General features: G+C 41.6%; 1 protein-coding gene across 2 annotated transcripts in view; it reads left to right on the top strand.

Moving 5' to 3' along the window:
* Positions 1-22,509, top strand: part of FGF16 (fibroblast growth factor 16) — a 35,037-nt gene that overhangs the window by 6,000 nt on the left and 6,528 nt on the right. For both annotated transcript variants that reach the window (XM_069985767.1, XM_069985766.1), the window contains exon 3: positions 18,842-18,945. In XM_069985767.1, the coding sequence (XP_069841868.1) occupies positions 18,842-18,945 (104 nt within the window). The remainder of the gene's footprint in view (positions 1-18,841; positions 18,946-22,509) is intronic.

Raw genomic sequence — 22,509 nt, 5'->3', positions numbered from 1 at the left:
GTGTCTTACAGCGTGTGTACATAGTCTAAGGCTATGTCATCTGTAAAAGGCTAGAGAGGGAGATTTATCAAATATGGTGTAAAATGAAACTGGCTCAGTCGCCCCCGGCAACCAATCAGATTCTACCTTTCATTTTCCAAACAGTCTGTGAGGAATGAAAGGTGGAGTCTAATTGGTTGCTAGGGGCAACTGAGCCAGTTTCACTTTACACCATGTTTGATAAATCTCCCCCTAGAACTTTATAACTGGTGGGTTAGGTCATGTTAGTTGAGTGCACATATATCAGTACAAGATATGTTTTATATATAATAGTAGTGGTCTAGTTATGCTGTACACCTGAGGTGTCCTCATTGCATACTTTTTATTCAAAGTGTCTTCAAATTTGCATCATTTAGTTAGGTTATTTTAAAAAGGTTCTCTAGTTACAGACATGGATGTCCAGTCCTTAGAATAGGCTATGAATATGTGATCAACAGGGTGCCGACCCCAGCACCCCCACCATTCCACCATTCTGAAGTGTTGCAGTGGCTGGATCTGCACAATAAATGGGGCCAGAAGCGGATGGCTCTATTCACTGTGTAGTGGTTTCACGGGGCTATTACAGATCAGCTCCCATTGAGGTGATGTGAACATAGGCCATCAATATCTGTAGATAGGGAAACCCCTCTTGGGCCTATTACATGGGACAATCATGGGCCAAACAGACTCATCTCAACCTGTGGTATAAAGCCAGTGATCAGCCAACAAACAAGCAATATGTACTCAGGGCCGGCCTTTGGGGTGTGCGAGCTGTGCGGTTGCACAGGGCGCATCACTCCTGGCCAGCTAGGGGGCGCTCTGGCAGTCAGCTGCACACTTAACTGGTCTGGCAGACAGACGTTCTGTCTGTCTGCCAGAGCGCCCCTCTAGCTGGCCGCCTGCCCTCCTTACATAGTAGTTGGTTTGGGCTAGGGACCTGGCAAAGTAATGTTCCGGGTTGATCCCGGTAAGCTCCGCCCCCCACCGACAAGCCCCGCCCCCGGCACCCACCACATGTGGGAGGCTGACTTTTTTCTTGCCACATTGCAGCCTGCAGGGTGCTCAGGTCCCATCAGTGTGGTGACCTGTGACCTCTGCCCAGCCATGTGCGTCCTCCCTCCTCCTCCTCAGCAATGCTGCAGCCTCCAGGATCCTGGACCCCTGCTGTAAGTCTGATGATTCTCTCTCCTCTGTCTCTCTAGCACTTTCCCTTCTATCTTTCTATCTCTATCTATCTCTATATCAGCTGAAACAGTGCATAACTACTGCCCCCAGCATACCCAACAGCTAAACAGTGCATAACTACTACCCCCAGCATACCCCAACAGCTAAACAGTACATAACTACTGCCCCCAGCATACCCAACAGCTAAACAGTACATAACTACTGCCCCCAGCATACCCAACAGCTAAACAGTGCATAACTACTGCCCCCAGCATAACCAACAGCTAAACAGTGCATAACTACTGCCCCCAGCATACCCAACAGCTAAACAGTGCATAACTACTGCCCCCAGCATACCCCAACAGCTAAACAGTGCATAACTACTGCCCCCAGCATACCCCAACAGCTAAACAGTACATAACTACTGCCCCCAGCATACCCAACAGCTAAACAGTACATAACTACTGCCTCCAGCATACCCAACAGCTAAACAGTGCATAACTACTGCCCCCAGCATAACCAACAGCTAAACAGTGCATAACTACTGCCCCCAGCATACCCAACAGCTAAACAGTGCATAACTACTGCCCCAGCATACCCCAACAGCTAAACAGTGCATAACTACTGCCCCCAGCATACCCAACAGCTAAACAGTGCATAACTACTGCCCCCAGCATACCCCAACAGCTAAACAGTACATAACTACTGCCCCCAGAATACCCCAACAGCTAAACAGTGCATAACTACTGCCCCCAGCATACCCCAACAGCTAAACAGTGCATAACTACTGCCCCCAGCATACTCCAACAGCTAAACAGTACATAACTACTGCCCCCAGCATACCCCAACAGCTAAACAGTGCATAACTACTGCCCCAGCATACCCCAACAGCTACAGTGCATAACTACTACCCCCAACATACCCCAACAGCTAAACAGTGCATAACTACTGCCCCCAGCATACCCCAACAGCTAAACAGTGCATAACTACTGCCCCCAGCATACCCCAACAGCTAAACAGTGCATAACTACTGCCCCCAGCATACCCAACAGCTAAACAGTACATAACTACTGCCCCCAGCATACCCCAACAGCTAAACAGTGCATAACTACTGCCCCAGCATACCCCAACAGCTAAACAGTACATAACTACTGCCCCCAGCATACCCCAACAGCTAAACAGTACATAACTACTGCCCCCAGCCTACCCCAACAGCTAAACAGTGCATAACTACTACCCCCAGCATACCCCAACAGCTAAACAGTACATAACTACTTCCCCCAGCATACCCCAACAGCTAAACAGTACATAACTACTGCCCCCAGCATACCCAACAGCTAAACAGTGCATAACTACTGCCCCCAGCATACCCAACAGCTAAACAGTGCATAACTACTGCCCCCAGCATACCCAACAGCTAAACAGTGCATAACTACTGCCCCCACGGTAAACAGTGTAATTGCCAAATAGGCCAAGTCCAAATTTGCTGTTTTTTAGTGAAGTCACATCCCAGAGAAAAATTCAAAAAGTGATTAAAAGGTCACATATATAACCGGGGGGGGGGGGGGGGTAGATGATTGATAGATACATACATAGATGGTACTTCTATCGGGGTCGGGGGGTTTGGGGGGGCTGGGGTTTAGGGGTGGAGCTTGTTGTAGTAGGATTTAGTATATTGTATCTAAATCCTACAGCCTCCTGTCCCGTTTGTGGTTTTATTGTGGGGGGTTGTCTGGAGGGATGGGAGGCTGTGAGATTTAGTCTATGTCACCATTAGGGGGTATCAACAGGGGCGGGGGGGGGCGCCAAAAGAAAGTTTCGCACAGGGCGCCATCTACCCTAAGGCCGGCCCTGTATGTACTCATCGCTCGTGGGCTACACATCTTCCTGTGTAAAAGGGATTGTGCGGTCTACAAGCTATGGCAGCAAAGGGTCACATGAACGATCCAGTAGTCATTTGTGTAACCCTCCCTGTACAGTTACCGAGCTGTGTAATAGGCTCTGTAAACAAGGGACGATCTCGGAAATCAGCTACACACCAGCTCAGGCCATCCAATAGGACCATAAGTTGGTTAAAGTAGGACCCTGTATATAGAAATATAGATGATTGTTGGCAGAAAAAGACCACCTGGTCTTGTCTGCCCTTTTAGTATTTCCTTTCTTATTATAGATAGATAGATATTTATCCCAGACATGTTAACTTCTGTTATTGTAAATTTACCAACCACATCAGCTAGAAAGTGTTTCAGACATCCGCTACTCTTTCAGTAAATGATATTTTCTTGTGTTGTTTCTGATCATTTCCTCAACTAATCTCAGATTATGTCCCCTTGTTTTTGTGTTCAGCTTTTTTTTTAATTAAAAACACTTTCCTCCTGAACCATATCCCTTCATTCCTCCCAACTATAGAGATTTAAATCCTTATATCGACTCTGTACCCACAGTCTGCCCCCCCCCCCCCCCAAACCGCTTGTACCATTGGATAGCTGCTTTTAATCCAAGATCCATTATGGGGTCCGTTCTGCAGGTGCTGCAGTTATTGTCCGTAAAAACAACTTGCAGAGCTGTGTTAGATTGGTGTGGCCTAGGGTGTCTGTGCCCTAGACCTATACATTTAAAGGAGTTGGTGACTTTATAGTAAATCAGTTTGGTAGTGTCCTGCTCTGTGGTGAGTCTGTCCATAAGATGGGCGACATGGAGGGACATGTGACCATGCCCTGCCCCAATTGTCCCTCATAGGCATATACAGGCTCAGTGGTGGACACAGGGGGTGGGGCATGGTCACATGCTCCTCCATGTCGGCCATCTAATGGACAGGCTCACCACAGAGCAGTACACCACAGCCTGGAGGAGGTGAGTCTAAGTTTGGCTCTATGAGGTACACAGAAAGCTGCTGTCAGTATATACAATGAGTACACTTACTAATACTGTACATTGAGCAATTTTAGTATAAAGTGGCCAATCCCTTTAACCCCAAAGTTCCATGCTATTGAGAGTAATTTAAAATAGTGCAAGGACACATTCTACAATTTTATTTTACCATAGTTACACTTCTAGAAGCTGCATATCAGTGGAAGCCTATTATATAATAAAATACTAGACTATGAAAGCATTGAGCTAGTCAGCCATAAAGCCGACTTTACATAATTAGAGAGTTAAGGATCTTGCTATCAGTTTCAGCCTCTCTTATGAGGTCACCTACCTCATTACTGTTCCCTGTCAATTAAACATTATGTTAACTGTTTGGGAACGCCGGCTGAAAGTGAAGAGAGAGGAATTTTTCTTAACAGAGTTTATCTCTATGCATGCAAAAGAGCATTAAAATGTAAGTGTTTTTATAACTAAGTACAAGTGAGAGATAACAGCACTAAATATAGTTCACCTTTAAATCACCCATACATCATGCTTTTTTGTGTCCTATTTTATTAATAGAAACAGACAGTAACCATGGAAAACATCTGTCGATCAATTCATGTCTGCCCAATCTAATTATTCATGATTAATTGTCGATACAAGCCTATTGTTATTCCACTGAATTCATTTTAGTTACTGTTAATGTATTATTGTGGTATGTGATATTATTAATGCTCATCTCACATGAGTGAATACATGGTCAGACTGTGTCCTCCAGGGTAGGAGCTATGCTTTAAATTGGGCCTGGCTTATAGAGGAGAGGCCAGGCTGTGGCTGGATGTACACAGTGAATGGAGACAGAAATCTTGTGTCTACTCATTTTGTGGTGGCCCAGGTTACTACAGGTCAGCTCCTGGCAAAGTATATGTGAGACGAACTACAATAATTCAGGACAACCACCATAGGTGTTGGCATCCCACTGAAGCTATTAAAGGAGTTATCTAGGATTAGAAACAGAGCTACTTGCTTACAAAAACAGCACCACACCTGACCTCAGGTTGAGTGTGGTATTACATTTCAGCCCTTAAGAGAGGCCATCAATTAAAAAGAAAGGAATTATCCTAATGGTGCGACCCCATTAATATTCATTCTACTATAGCTATATACATAGCCGTGGTTCTTTATCAGTAGACATCAGATAAGTTGAAATCCAACATTCTTTTTTAGGCTGCCCACATACGTATTCCATCATTTGCCAGTCTCATAGAAAAATTTTTGCATTTCTTTTGGATTTTTTTTAAACACCTAGTGTGACAGCACCCATACTAGGATTTCATTTTATACTTTGTTTCTTTTTGACATGGGATCTTCCCGTTCCAATAGCTGTAAATATATAATATTAAAGTAATAATAATGATAATTAATATTGGGCTCACTTCCAGGCCAAAGAACAGAGTCTGACCTATGTCACCACCAAGGTCATCACAAATTGGTCACCCATGCCTTCTCAGCCTAGGTCATGAATAACAGTACATGATGCATAAGAAAACATAGATGCTATTTCAACTGAATATTTCTTCATTGACTGTCTCTTCTTCATTAAATGTGTATTGCATTTAAGTTATTTCCTAGATTAACGTCATTAGAAACCCTCAGGGTCAATACAGTAGGATCTTATGCAGATATATTATACATCAGGTGCATAGCTATGGCTGCTTATGCTGTTAATGTGAATATCAGAGGAATTTAAGCTTTGGGATCACTAAGGCTGGGTTTACACGCCGACAGATTTGTTTTTACATAAATACTTTTAACATACGGAAATGGATCAGTTTCGTTCTGTTTCTTTTTATAGTCGAAGTCAATGCATCCGTTTAATAATTGCTTCCGTTTTTGCATTCCCCCCCCCCCCCCCCCATAAAACAGATAAGTTGAGGCCAGCCTAATATAGCTTATTGATGTAATTGATCTCGTTGGAGGATGATCTGATAATTGTGAAGATGGAGCAGATTCCCATCAGCCTGCTGAAATCTGATTGGTTGCCAAAGTAATCTGCTCCACCTGGTATTAATTTAATAAAATCTTTTCCAGTTATCTATAGATTGTATTTAAAAATAATAGCAGTAAAACATATACAATACAGAAGCTTCTTGGTCTAATACCTATACATTTATTTCTAAAAACTGCAGTAATGAAGAATTACATATGCACAAAATGACACATAATAGCCATGGGGGTTACATGAAGTGTTATATCGATCTGTTCGATCAGCTATATAATGACTCTCACTCCTGTTGTTAGATGTTATTGTATCTAGAGGATAAAGTATTTGTTAATACAGATAACTGTAAACATGCCATCAGAGATGTAGCAGCCAAAGAGAAGCCTGAGGCCTCTATATCACCAGATAAATATCATTTGTTTCAGTCCTGCACCTGCACCACTTAAATCCACAGGATCGGGAAAAAATTAGAACCCAACAGATGTGAAGGAAAATCTGGGAAAACAAGCCAAGACAGGGTCACAGCTAGCACAAGTGGTTGGTTACAAGCTAAGCTACAAGCTAAGCATTGGGTTACAGCTCTTAATACCTGGTCTACCTGTTCATTGTCATATACTGCTCAGCTTTGCGGCCTCTGTTCCATTTCCCATTATACAAGTGGGTGAATGTGTCTAGACATCCAATATAAGACATTCTGGGTTTGTACATTACAGAGTTCCCCAAGGCAGTGTTAAAAGAATATTTGTGTGTTGCATTTCAAAGGGAAGCCCAATAGTATTTATAGGAAACCTGTGTCTGTACATAAAATGGAGCTGAATCATGCACCACAAGCCTGTAATTCTATGTGCATGCAAATATCATTTGCTGTTAACTCTGAGCTGATAGAGGCACAAGCTGTCTATTACAACTAATTACATGGCTCAGTCGTCAGGCTAGCCTTGGCCGATTACCGGATGTTCAGGACAATAATTGTTTAGTGTAACAGCGCATGTTGAAAGGCAACAATCAGTGATAATGGACGATGTCGGACGATCGTGGTCTTGCTGATTATGTCAGTGATGGTCTTCTGCATGTTGCTCTGTGTGTAACAGAAGCAGCGACAGCAGAATGCAGCTGACTTCAATGGGCAACCCGGACAATCTAAGGATCTTTAAGGGCGCCCCTCCTGCTCCTACTCGCTCGCTATCTGTGCACGTAATAGCACAGACAGCGAGTGGGAACGAGGGGAAGCAAGCGTTAATCTGTCAGGTCAGCGCTCACTTTCCTTACAACATTGTGCCGTTTCCTAAAGCTTCCCATAGCACACAGTAAAGCAAGCAGCCGGAGCCGCTTTCTTCACTGTGTGAACTGACAGGTCTTTCTACGTCCGGAATTCACTGAATTCCGGCCGCAGGAAACTGACATGTCAGTTTTTTCCAGCGTTGCATGGGATCCCGGCCGAAGCACATACGATGTGTGTACGCTCCGGCCGGGATCCCATTGAAAATAAGGCTATGTTCCATCCCTCAAAACTACGGCCGTAGTTCTGCGGCGAGAACTATGGCCGTAGTTTTACGTAGTGTGAACATAGCCTTAGTCCGTATTTAAGCATATGCATAATTCAGTCCTATCATTTACCCAAAAAGAAAAGAGGTTACTTGCTTAAAAACAGTGAGCACTGATATAAAAAAAAAATTTTAAAAAATCTTTCTTTATACTTATAATCAGAACTACTAGTACCAAAACTTGTACTGATGAAAGCTTTGTCCAGAAACAGCAGTGCCAATCAGGAAAAATTGATCTGGACCTAGGCTGTGTTCACACATAGCATTTAATGTGTGGGTAATTTATGGCAAAAATATCACTATATAACTTTAAAATTGTGAACATGTGTCAAAATAGCTCAAATTAACATGAACTAAACACACATTAATTGCAATATGTGGACATAGCCTTAGAATATTTGGCTGATTATCGCTCCGTGTAATAGAGACAATGATCAGCAGATGAAACGATCATTCGCTGATAATTTCTTTAGGTCCAGACTTAATATCATCAGGGTTGGGCGCACATCGCTACATGTAAAATCGATGAATAACTGATGGCTGGTGACTGTGTAAAAAAAATAAACACCTACATACCTCTCCATGCTCCCTGATGTCTTGCTAGCTTTGTTCCGCTCCTGGCACTGTTTGAAGTGACAGGCCATTCAGCCAATCAAGGGGACAGTTCGGCAGCGCTGTCCTGGTGACTGGCTGAGTGGCCTGTGACAAAGGCAATCCTTAATGGGGTTGTCCAGGAAAAATTCATAGTTAGTCACGCTGCCGGGATTGCAGGGACCATGTCTGTAATATATACTTACCTGTCCCACTCCACTGCCGTTGCCGGTTCATAGGCCGCCAGTTCTACGCCACTGTCAGTGTTTTCAACTGATGACAATTCCTATAGAAATGGCCACTCAACATAGACTCTATGCCATTTACGGTGCGAGCAGCAGTTGGAGAGTGGGACAGGTAAGTATACATGGCTAACTATTTCTCCCGGACAACCCCTTTAACTAGGAAAAGTTGCTATTGAATTCCTATCAAACTTCCTACCAAACTGTCCCTTCATCTGTTGCAGAACTTCCATTCCCATTACGCCTGTACAGCTAAAGTTTTGTCTTTGGCTGTTGAGGCATGGTGGGAGTTGTAGTTTTGCAACTGCTGAAAAGCTGCAAGTTTAACACCCCTGATATACACCAGTGCATCAGTAGTTAAGTAAGTGTTCAAAGATTTGTCCCTCAAAAGTTAGCCGTCTTTGAAATTAGAAAATAATTCTATAGTATACATTGTCACGTAGAAGAGATTTTGAATGTATCCTTTAATAAACAAAGTGTTTTGTTGATACCTTTTCCGTTCCAGACTGCAGTTGTATAAAGCCACTAAATAGACATTTCTAGGAGCAGTTCTGAGATCATTTCACAAACATCACCATGTCTTTTAGATCAGTTAACCTGTCCAGACGTGTCACTAATTCCCATCATATGAACCTCGAAGTTTACCAGAATACAATCTGAAAAACTCAAAGCTGCCAACAAGAATGCTTTGATTTTTGGCTTTACTCTTTAAATACAGTTTAATCTGTAGATTGATCAGTGTTTTTAATTCTATAATTTCTTCACTTTAGATTCCCATGAACACATATTTACCACTACTGGCAACCCAAATTTCTTTTCATATTGTCTTCATATGTTTCTATTTGTATTAGCAGGACTTTCACTGCAAAATAGACTGATGAGCTGTCCATAGGATCGATAACTGATCAGAGGGATGCCCACACCTCGATGATCAGCTATACCATACTAGAAAAAGAATACAGACAGCACTCCATGGTGCAGAACCATTAATCAAATAAAAAGATTCACATAGGAGTTCAATAGTAAATCCCCTCACCTGATGAAGCTGTGCAAAACTGAGGCACAACTCTCCAGGCATCTATAGGCGAGTACTGGATTACAGCCTTCCTGTGTGCCCATGCTGGGGCTGGTACTAGATACGGGCCTCCACTCCACAGTTTACACAGGAATTGGAGGTGCAGCTACCCTGCCGGGTACAAAAAAAGGTTCAAATAATTAAAACATTGAAAATTACAGTACACAGCATGATGCGTTTCCAGGCTTGACCGGCCTCTTCCTCAGGTGCATAACACCTTAACACTAAGGTGTATGGGTTCATCCCGAATAACCACCAACAGATGATGTCAGTGGTGATAGTGAAAATCACTGATGACCCCTTTGTTCAGAGAGAGATAAGTCTCTTGCCATAGACAACACAGGCCGTGCCTAACATTCCTGTGTATAAGGAGGATGGGCAGCGGGCAGGAGACATAACTGAAGGTGTTATGGGGATGGTAGTAGTTATTGAAAGTGTATGGAGACCTTGAAGGGGTACTCCAGTGAAAAGCTTTATCCCAGTTATTGAAACACATTACAAAGTTATATAACTTTGTAATATGCTTCAATCACCTATCTGCCCTCCTACCCTATGTTTTCCCCCCTCAATCCCCCACCAGGAAGTGAAGTAAACTTTTTCTTACCTAATGACTGTTGACCCATGGCTGCTCTGTGACAATGAAATCATCAAGAGGGAGGCGGGTCTAAGCCTTGTTAAGCCAGCCTCCCTTTGTCAGATAATTATAAATACAAATGTGAACAGCGCTCCATAGTGTGATTCCACCGATTTTTACTTCAAACGAGAGAAATTGGAGACTCTCACCTGAATGAGTTGTGCAAATGCAAGGCACAACTCTCAGCAATGGTAAGTAGGTAAATGAACCGCAGCCACTCCCAGGAACCAAACTGGTTACTCAAAGCAATAGATACCTCCACTCCAACCCTTGGAAAACATCGGGCGCAGGTCCAAGATAAACATTAAAAGTGATTATACAAGATTATTTATTAAAACACAACGCGTTTCGAAGTCGTGCCGACTTTTTTCTTAAGTGTCTCACTTGAGAAAGAAGTCGGCACGACTTCGAAATGCGTTGTGTTTTAATAAAAAATCTTTTATAATCACTATTAATGTTTATCTTGGACCTGCGCCCGATGTTATCCAAGGGTTGGAGTGGAGGTATCTATTGCTTTGTCAGATGACACAGGTTGCTGACCTCAGATTGGTTTAACAAGATGTAAGTCATCTAACAGTTCAGAGTCAGTTAGATATCACAGGAGAAAAAGTGCATCATGGGAAAGCCCAAACCAGGAAGTAAAGAAAAAATGCGGACACCAACTGGAGCTTCAGGTACCTGCAAACAGCAGGAAATTCAAACAGAGAAAGACTCCAGAGGGATGGTAAATGTATGTTTATGATTGATTGATTGATTGATTGATTTTTATCAGCTTTGGAGTACCACTTTAAGGGTGTGACTGCTTGGTTGTCTCCATAAAGACTTGGTTAATTTCCACAGACTTCAGTAGGGAGGCCCATGCCTTATGTTCTTTGCCACCTCTCCTTTAACTGGCTGCTGTAGGGGGTCAGGATATGGGAAGGGAGCCCCCCTACCAAGTATAATCTGGCTCTGTGTTAATTTGTATCTGATCGCGCTCCTCAGTTGTATCGCTATATTCACATTGGTAGTGAAGCGATCTTAGATAACACCAAGTTGATATATTTCTATAAACATTCACTCAGAGCACTCTGGTAATTAGCTGCACCAGCTGTAAGCTGCAGTGTGTTGATGGCAACAGTTAATCACAATATGTCCTGTTCACATTCACTCACCGGCATCCTGCAGCTTTAAAACTTTTGTTCTGGCTCTGCTCTGAAAGCAAAATGAGTAAAACACAAGTTTCATAAACCTAACCATGAACCCAGGTCACATGACCTACAGTACCAACACTTAGAAAGGATAGGTCACTGAGTAATGATGGAGATGACCAATATCTAAAAAAGGCATAATTTGCATTAAGGAAAATATAAATAAATATTTTAGAAATTCTGAAATCTAGCCACCATCCTGTCAACAAGCTCCCATTATTCACATGGATTGGATATGTAACTTTTGTTTTTTCATTCTTCTATTCTTTATTCATGGGCAGAGTTGTCAAAGTTTCCATGGTTTAAACAGGGTATATTTCTCCATATCACTCCACAGAGTAGTACTAAAACATATGTGATTAAATTCTTCTGACTAGGGAACTCATTCCATTGTATATTTAGAACACAACTGGAAACTGTCTGATGATATATAGGAATATCCCAGGGAGATAACGGACAGTCTAGGCAAAGAATTGTCTGCCCAAAGAGGAGGTATTGTGGACAGGCTTTGCTGTATGCGTAATTATTATTTAGTAGGTTCATTCTCCACTACAGATACTGTCTCTAGCCTTTGTGAATATAGTAAAGCAGGTAAACATCAGGTCCTTTCTCGGAGAACCCAGCTGAGTAAACCCAAGTAATTACAAGGAATACATATGGAATACAGGTTGATGATTTTGGTTTGTTTGTTTGTTTGTTTGTTTAACTTGATAATTTATATTAATTAACTTGGCCTAACGTATTGGCTTTCAGCCAAGATAAAAGCAATGGCAAATAGCTAACAATTAAGGATGCTTTCACCTACAAATGATTGACCCATACAACTGTGTGCGTTGCTCTGAATGACATTAAATATAGTTTAAATGAGCTGAAAAATGTAAGAGATGATGATGATGATGATGATGATGATGATGATGATGATGATGATGATCTTATCATTTGGATTAATGGCAGTAATAGCCGAAGCCTGTCTTGAAACTTCTAAGAGCTGTTGCATGTTAAAAATGAGAATTAGGACCACCATAGTGAATAAAAGAGTACATTTTCCAGTTTCCCAGGAAGTAGCAGAAGCTGAACCTTAATGCACCCAGTAAGATGGGGTACCTCTATGCACAATTTTTTGTGCATTATATAAATCCACTGGTATCAGTAGAGGTTAAAGGTTGCATATACTCCACTAATATTCAATGTAGCATTCACATGATAACAAAAGGCAACTCATATGCCAAACTTGCTCTGAGCTGGAGTAGAGTTTAAACACATTTGCCTTTTTTTGGTATGTTATGTTAAATCTGCTTGACCATGAGTGGCCACCCTTCCCACTAAGCTCTTCCCACTTTTGCTAAAAGTAGGGTGATGGATGCAAAAAGGTAAAACACGGTTATCCACAAATGTATGTGTTGGAGTTTTCATCAGAAATGCAGTAGATATAATATAGTTACACAATCAACCCATTAACACTTACAACTGTGTTGGTATCATGATCTCCTTACATTTCTCATAAGAGTGCGTGAGGGAAATCCTTTAGTGTGAGCATGCTATACTTAGTGTATTGTATTCTCACTTTCCACCTGTCAGCAGTAAATGCTGGAGTTCCCTTTGAATGAAGGTCAGTATCAGACAGCTGGGATCTGTCCAGCTCCGGCACTTGTGTCTGAGTGAGGGCTGGAAGCGCATTTGCATCCAAACCGCTGCCTAATTACTCCATCTGGTGAATATGAGTACAAAGGGGCATGACCAGGACTTCACGTACTGTGTTTTGACTGAAATTGCTACCAATAAACGGCTTCCATATGGAGTCGACGACTCTCTGTGCTTTTCTGTACAGTAAATGGCACAGTGCCGTTTTGAATAGCCACTGCAGTCAGTCTGAAAAATCCATGTATTTATTATCAGAAGTTCTTAAGGTTACAAATATCAGCATGACATATAATATGTCTTCATTATGATTAAGTAGATGAAAATCGATCCCCATCAAAAAGTAATGTTTGAAGTAAGACGCGGTTAGATTGTTCAAACGGCTTTTTTATACAAGCCGCTTGAAAGGGGACCTTCTATTGCTTTCCATTTTTACAAAGCAAATAGTGTAAAGATGTGTTCTGAGAAAAGACTGTTTGATGAATTTTGGTGGCTATCATGTTTTCTTGACCTTGGAGATGAGATGATAGAGTCGGAAATAAAGAGCAGATGTGTCCCATTTCAATGAATGTATGGCAGCAGGTACATTTGGAAAACCAAAGGAATCCTAGACGGGATCAAATTATTCTCCACCCCTGGCCCTCAGACAGTAAGTTCCCTGCCAAAATACAGAATTAAAAAGCCTTAAATGTTGAAAGGTGAACAGTTACAGAAGTCTGAGACGCACATTGCCAGCTACTATTTTGGTGAACAGCATCACCCTGGCACGAATTGTTCTCTGTCTGTCAGAAGATAAATGTGAGTTCACTGCCACATCCTCGAGATAGTTGGAGAAACATGCCCAGCAGAGTGCTATAGTCTGCTCATCATGAGCTCTTTACTCAGATGACTTTATATCTTATCTGAGGTTATTTATGTGGTATAAATAATAGGCCAGTAGTGAATTAATCGAAAGCAATTTTGGGGTCAGTTATAAGATATAGTATGCTCTTAGTATGGCATTTTTCTGGTGTTTTTACTCATAGGCTTCCCAAAATAATGGGAGAAATGTTACATAAAAACATGTTACATATGTAACACCGAAAAACCACTGAAAAATCTGTTAAATTCATAGCATATTCTTTACAAGCATTTCAATGAGCCCTTTACTCCCAGGCTGGTTGGTCAATTTAACTGATAGCGGTAGACAGGCTCCATGGACCTTTAAAAGCTTGGTTCTTGCAGTCAGTAGGATGGAGCTCTGAGGAATGTGCGGTACTGTGTGCTTCACCCAGCTATATGTAGTGTTTGGAGAAAGTCTGAGACCTCAACTCATCTAAACTTTTGCCGTGTCTGTGCAACATGTGGGAAGTTTCTTTAAATAAAAGCATTGCTTAAAAGTTTACACTTGCTAATGGGACTGAGGAAGAGGAGCCCTCTTCAATCTTTAGACATCTTTCTCTTCAATCTCCAGATGTTAATTGCTCATACTGGAGATAGTTTTTTGTCTTTTCTTTTTTCTTTTTTTTTATGTGCCCAGCCTAGGGTAAAACATAAGATAAACATATACTTACCTTTCTCGCTCCCACAACCACTGCCATCCTTCTGGAGCTAGTCCTGTTCTTCAATGCTTGTGTTTGGGGTCAGTACATGCGCTGTCCATTTAGCCAATAGGCAGCTAATGCAAGACACTGTTGCAGCCACTGATTGGTTAAGCAGGTAGTGCACATTCCAAAAACCAAACACAGCAAGCACTGTGGAATGGGACAAGCTCCAGGAAACTCGGAATACCCATTAATTCTTGATCATAACATCTATAGGGTAGTGTTGATATTTACTTTGAAGTATTTGTAGGTGTTGGATAGTCTTTATTTGTTAGAAAGGTCCCTTAACATTGAGCTGATCACAGAGTGTCTAGTACATCCGCTCATCAGTACTGATCAGCTCTACTTTAAACTTTTTATATAATGCTGTCCTTCTGTAGAACATGGTAAAGATGCTATTCTTACCTCACTGGTGCAGTGTCTTTGGGTCGCCTGCGGAACGCTCCCACTACCACTTCCAAGACGGACTTGTCTCGGCAGTGATAGCTCGCTCAGCCACTCATTAAATGACACGAGACAGTGCCACAGCCAGTGATTGACTGAGAGGCCTGTCACTGCTTCTTTTATGTGATCTTGTCTTTATAGATAAACATAAACAATACAGTCTCATGTAGACTCCATATTGTAAAAATCAGTTTTCTTTTCCTATTATTTAGATTTTTTACTAGTGTTGAGCAAGCACTAAAATTTTTGATTGGTCATTCATCTTTGAATGCTCAAGTGCTCGACCCCTATTGAAATCAATGTGGACCTTGAGCATTTAACCAGGTGCCCCCTCCTCAGTTACTCTAAAGTAACCTGTTGCTAATTTTTGTATATTTCATTCCTTGAATTTATATGTAAACTATATAAACAAAAATTAGTATGAAAAAATGCAGTAGGTTTCTGCAAGACACATTTGAAATCCAGCGTTATGCCAGCAATTGCAGTCATATCGTTAAAGTTATGTGTCTTGCAGAAACGAATTGATTTTTTTGTTCTCATTTTTGTATATTTCGTTTACACATTTGCACTATGCTCAATCAAGCATGCTCGCTCAACACAAATCTTTACCAGAGGCAAACAAGATAAGTATCTTCTATTTACTGGTTACCAAAAAAACTGTGCTAGAGCTAATACTTTGCTACAGAACATTATTCTGTTCATAGTCAAATTGCGTAAGTTAAGCAGTATTTCTTCTGTTACAAAGACTGTAATTTGGAGAGAACACCATGGTTTCCCATCTAGTTATGTAATTAAACATTATTACAATAGTACACCTTACGCCATGGGTGTGGTTAGTGTGTGTACTTCTACAATTTATGTTGACAACATGCATGCATTTGTCAGCATACATTTTTTGTTTAAGCAACAAGAGGTTTTCCAGTGTGGAAAACTATCCCTATATGTGAACATAGTGTGTTTGTTGCTTTAGAGACAACACTTTCCTGCATTATTGAGTGTCCATTGCCTTAAAGGTATTGTCCAGAGAAAAATAAATTATGTATATGGATAGGGGTAGGTTAAAAATAATAACAACTTTACTAACCTGCCGTGATCCCCTGCAGCTGCCGCACCAATGTTTCCTTCTTCCTGATTATAAGTTGTCTTGGCAGGAATTTCTCTCAGCCAATCACAGGCCTCAGCAATGTCCCACCTGAGCCATTGATTGGCTGAGTAGGCACTTCCTACCGAGACAATGTGTTATCAGAAAGAAGGAATCAGTATTGCAGTATTGACACTAGAATCGTCGGCATGGTCGCTGTGTGGGACCAGGAGAGCTGACTATAGGTAATTTTTTATCTTTAACACACTGCCATCCATATATTTAGATTTTTTTGTTATTCCCGGACATGTACTGGATTTGCAGCGGATTTCACGCTGCGAGTTTGCACGCTGCGAATCCATGTACTGTGGAGTTGAATGGGTCACAAACCCGCAGCAGAATTTTCATTTTGCTGCCATTATGTGACCCGGCCCCTTTAACCCCCCCGCAGCCCACGGCCTGCAGCCCATGCCCAGAGCATACATTACCTGCTCAGCACAGCAGCTGCATGTGAGGCTCCCTTCTCCCCTCGGTCCCCATCAGCCAATTAGTACACGGCAGCACTGATTGGCTGATGGGGAACAACGGGAGCCAAGGGGCCGCATACGCAGCCGCTGAACCGAGCAGGTAATGTATGCTCCGGGCCGGGGGCTGCGGGCTGTGGGGGTTAAAGGGGCCGGGTCACAGAAGTATGAAAATTTTGCTGCAGATATGTAACCCCATGGAACTTCACACTACCAGGATTCGCAGCGGCTTTTGCTGCAAACTTGGAGCGTGAAATCTACTGCAAATCCGGTACGTGTTAAGTTACCCTAAATTTATTTTCCCTGTGGTGGTGCTGTAGGAAAATCGAAAGTGTCCCTTTGCTGCTTACCACTTCCTTGCCCCTGTCTCGAAACAAAGATGTGGAACAGGGCCATTTTGTGACAGGGGATCATGACAGATGAGCACAGCTTTTTTTTCTGCATTTAGCCCAGGCTGGCCACTTTAACTTTAAGTAAAAATACATTCCTGGACAAGCCCTTTTAAACAATACAGATTGTCCTACAGATTGAGATTGGTCCCAACACTGGTTCTTACAAAAAGTACTAGTCCTGAATCACTTTTAATTCGGAAGTGTTGCATTGTCAGTGGAACGTATCTGCTTCTGTAGCCATATACATTTTTCACATATTCATCTGCCTGCCAACCAGTGTTATTTGCACTGTGCATTGGAGGGTTTTTCCAAAAATACATCAGCAAACAGCAAGAATGTTTAGAGCAGAAGTATAAGTTTATGACTGCTGAAGTAGTAGAGAACGCTTTGCTCCAAATGTTACCCACTTTGAAGCATTAACCCTCGGAGGTAAAATACAGTGATGAGCTTAAATATCACATCCTGGGCAGACGCAGACTGATCACTGAACAAAATACTCTTTTGTGGTCATGTGTACACATAGATATCTGGAAAATAGCTTATGGGACATTTTGCTGTGACTATAACCACTTTGTTTCGTGTGGATAATTTAGCAGTTATTACATGATATATCGCTGAGGCAGTTCAAGTCATGCCACTGTAAATGCCATACCAGGTCGTCTGATCATCACTATACCAATGGTCACCTTCCCCTCCCACACAGACCCGATCAATACAGGAGCAGTTTGGACATTATGAAATGTAATGAATTTTCTTGAAAAGCTTTGAACACCATTTTATAAAGAGTTTGTGTTCTGAAAGATCTCTATGGGGGAACTGTATCAAAGCCTGCGCCTAGTGCAGACCAGAAATAAGTTGCACACTTTTGTGCAAATTGCAATTTTAGGGAAAAAAAAGTGAGACTTATTGCCAGCCTGTGCCAAACTTAAGAAGTGGGTGAGGGGGCATGCTTTCATGCGAAGTGGGCATGCTTACATACTAAGGAGGTGTGGTCTCCTTGTGCCAAATTTTCTACAATTTACATTTGCTTTTAGGCATAAATTGTAATTGAAATCTACACCAGCCCCATTGTTTATTCTATGGAAAGGTATAATGGTTAGTGTTTCCTGGGATAAAGCAAACTAATAGGGAGAGGCGGGAAGGCCTTAAGGTTGAGGTTAAGGACAGGGCCGTATTTACCACTAGGCACCCGTGGTCCGGTGCCTAGGGCAGCACCTTGCAGGGGGGCAGCACCAGGGAGCAGGGGGAACGAAAAAACTAATTTTTTTGTTTTTATTTTTTTATTTTCCCTCCCATTCAGACTTGCCAGTAAATCTGGTGTCTTTTCCAGGGGGGTGGGGGGTATGGTAGTATTGGTCAGGTCTCTTATCGACAATAGGTGTATGTAGATGGGGCGTCTACAGGTTTAGTGCCTAGGGCAGCAGCAGCTGTTAATACAGCCCTGGTTAAGGACCTTAAAATCAGATTGATCCTAAAAGTACAGTAGACCATATACCTATCATATTGTTCTCCCTCAAAGACAGCAAAATGTCCTGTATACTAACCAAAAAATGGTTAAACACTACAGAAATAAAATAACATTAAAATGTACCTGCCAACTAAAGGTGTGCTTAAAGGCTAGGAAATTACTTAAATGAAAGTGAATGATTTCTTCTTATTGGTCCATCTTGACACAAGACATGTGACCACTGCTGTTAGTATGTATCTTTGCAGTATGACAAGCATTTTTAAGATAAACATTTAAAATAAAAGACAGCCCCTTTAAATAATAAATTGTAAACCAAAAAGAAACTTTATTGTGCATGATAATGATAAGGATTGCTGCATTCTGATCTAGCTCACTTTGTGCTCTTGTTTTCACCGTAGGAATTCTGGAGTTTATAAGCTTGGCTGTTGGTCTGGTCAGTATCCGTGGTGTGGACTCTGGACTGTACTTGGGCATGAATGAGAGAGGAGAACTGTATGGGTCGGTAAGTTTGAAGACTTTATCTTTATATATACTGCAAGACTACAACAGAATATTTGGTATGGAAAACAATGTCAGACTTGGGTTCCTTATGGCCCATCAGGGGAGTATTTTGAGGGCCACCATCCATCCATAGAACCTGTCCACTATTAATTGCATCACAGACTTTGCTATCATTGCACACACGCACACACACACACACACACACACACACACACACACACAGTGTAACATCAATAAGATCTAAGAGGCTTTTTAAACCATAGAAAGGAAACTTTGCAATACACCAAGGAAGAGGGGGGCACCTCATGCCAGTCTTAGGTTAATATCCTCTCACATGAGATGCAGTAAGTTTATAAAAAGGCACAATCCTCCTAATAAATTTTGTGTATTTTCTCACACTGTCCTTGATACAGACTCAGAAATCTATTCCAGCTATGAGCCAGCATACAGCTTAGAAACATAGAGGACTGCGAGCAGTAAAAGACAAATTGGTCCATCTAGTCTACTATTTTACTATTGCCTTCCTTATGATTGATATGAATAGATACTGTAGATTTGTCAAACACATCTGCTGGAAGTTTGCTACTACTACCTCAGTGAAGTAATACTTTCTCATTCTGCATCTGATCTTTTCCTCATTTGAGCTATATGTTTCTGGCATAAACTGTGTTAAATCTGTCGGGCTCCGGGAGGCCATGGGAGTGGGACTACTGTCCTCAGTGTAACGATCTGCACTGCGGGCCCATCTCTTCTAATGAATATTGGGGCAGCGCTCTGCAGTGACGCCACTCCGGATGAATGTTCATTAGGAGAGGCAGGCAAGGTGCATTGGTGCATTTAGGCAACATAACAGCTGAGAGGAGAACTGACATTGGAAATGCTGACACTAAGCTTTTAGTAATAGTAAATCTGGGCACAAGGAACCAGATCTCTGGTTCAGATCAGAAAAAAACTGTATATTCCAATCATACGACCATCTTGATGAGGATCAGAAAAAAAAAAAAGCTTGTAGACCCCAGACATTGTGTGTACCTACATCATATATGGTTGTTTGGCCAACCTGGCACCACGTGTTAGGTCTGTTGATTGTATTTGGCAGTGGTTTGCATAAATATGTCTGTAATTTCCTAATTATTATACTAAAACTTGACAAGAACGGCTCAAGCTCCTTGTTTATGGCATGTTGGATACTAGTCATGGTAAGCCACAACAAGTAGGTGTTGCAACCTAAATAAGCATGTTGCTTACACATTAGTCATCATGAGTCAGAGAAACCTAATTTATATTGTTGATAAACTTGATGACAGACATACAGCGATGCCAGGTACCATCATAAATATTAAAATCCATTCTCGTGGCAGATGGACAGATTGGAAATTCAGGGACCAGGTAACACCATGTCCCTTGTACAGCCTCACCCAGTTTGCACCTCAGTGAGCTGTGTTGGGATAATCACATTTTTTATTCTGAACAAATCTTGATCACTTAAGTTGATAAAAGATTAGTAACTGGGTTACGAAGGGAAACCCCACCTCTTGTGTGCCCAAGGGCCTAGCAATATACATTTGGAAATTGGACAAGCGTTACCTTCTTCAGCTGATTAAATATATCCCCTCATATTTAATCCCTGCAGAACAACCCTGACCAGGTAACCCTAAAATGATACTAGCACGTAAAAGAGAAAATATTTTGTATATTTTTGATGTGATATTTATTTCCACTTTAGGCTTCTATAAATATTCTGCAAACATGTTACATAAGTTGTTAAAGTTGTTCCAAGTAGAAATTACATGTTCATTCATATTAGCATTAATTCATGAGAATTTATAGGCCATTCTGCCTGCAAGCTAAAGGTTTCTGGATTATGTAACATCTGCAAAGCATATACAAACACTGCCCCTAGTGGCCGGCAGCATACAATGCTAAAAATGTCAGAATCCATATCATCTCAACCCACTGTTATAAACAACTGGCAAAACCAACATAATAATAATTACTGTATTTTAGAACATTATTCTTCCTATGTATCCTTCCTATGGCTCTTGATCTTAAAGCAGAAGGGCACAAAGAGTCCAATCAAGCAATATTAGAGTAGATTTTAAGGTGTAGTTGAAGGTCCCCCTTTAAAGAAACTGTCAAAGACCATAATGGTTCTTCAAATGACAGGTGCACAATACATGCAATGGTTAGAGTTCACTTCAAAAGGCACAGCAAGCTTGATGCTTACAATACACCCTAGGTGACACTAATATGCTTGGTGGTTGCTCGTTACTCCTTTGTTCTATATCTCCTGTGTTCTGTATGTGTTCAATAACTTTTGTTCTGTAACTGTTCTGTAACTCCTGTGTAATATTAACTCCAAAAACATTTGAAGTCAGTGTAATTTCACAGACCTTTAAACACCAGACAACGCGGGACACCATGGGGAGAGTTTATCAAGGCCAGTTTTCTTGTGTAAAGAAAAAACACATTTTCTGTGTCTTACATGTCAATTTGCTAGTGTTGCACAGAAAACTGAAACTTGTGATAATTTTGTAAACATGTAAGCATTAACAACCCCCCCCCCCCCCCCCCGTCATTTTTACAGAAGTGTCATGCTCCACACCGCACCCTATGCCTAAGGGTCTCTTACCCCCTTGTTCAGTCCTTTAACCTTGCAAGACTCAACTATCCATGCCACACCACAGGCAATAGGGCAACAAAAACTTCAGCTCACCAACACCCTCACAATGAACAGCCCACATCAAACTTCACATAGGCGGCTAACAGATTCTCCTGCCACCTTACAAGGTCATCTACTCTTTATTTTGAGCCAAAGCACCTCTTTATATACCATTTACCCATTTATCAGCTTTCTGGTGCAGAGGTCTAATTACAAAACATGCTCGCCTATGGCAGGGATGGGCTGTTATAGGGTCCATGCTGATGCTGGCTCCAGTTATCTACCTGTCCAGAAATAAAGGAAAAAGAGTAATAACATAGTATAACATAGTGATACATAAACAGGTTTTAACCCAAGGGAGATTGTACCCCCAACCCCCATTTACAGGCTAAGATTTATTTAGCTTTTTGCTAAAGCTTGCTGCTTATAAGGATGAATAATGCCAAATACAAGTGCAATATATATATATATATATATATATATATATATTATTGTACCATTAATATGAGTGCTTTAAAGCGACTCTGTACCCACAATCTGACCCCCCCAAACCACTTGTACCTTCGGATAGCTGCTTTTAATCCAAGATCTGTCCTGGGGTCCGTTCGGCAGGGGATGCAGTTATTGTCATAAAAATTACTTTTAATCCAGCAGCGCTGTGTCTAACGGCCGGGGCTTACATTTGTATATGCATTAGGCTGGCACACCCTCTCTGTCCTTCCTCCCCACCCTCCTCAGCATTAGGAATGCTCCAGGCAGATTGCTCCCTATTCCTCACCTGTTTGTTTAATGAACATGGGCTGGATCGTTAATACACCTGTGCAAAGCTCAAACAGCAGTAAATGTTGAGGAGGGTGGGGAGGAAGGACGTAGAGGTGGTGCCAGCCTAATGCATATACAAAT

This window comes from Dendropsophus ebraccatus, chromosome 10 (genome assembly GCF_027789765.1).
Source record: "Dendropsophus ebraccatus isolate aDenEbr1 chromosome 10, aDenEbr1.pat, whole genome shotgun sequence".
Lineage (NCBI taxonomy): Eukaryota > Metazoa > Chordata > Amphibia > Anura > Hylidae > Dendropsophus > Dendropsophus ebraccatus.
The sequence above is the reverse complement of the archived record's forward strand: the minus strand, read 5'-3'. Positions and strand labels throughout refer to the sequence as shown.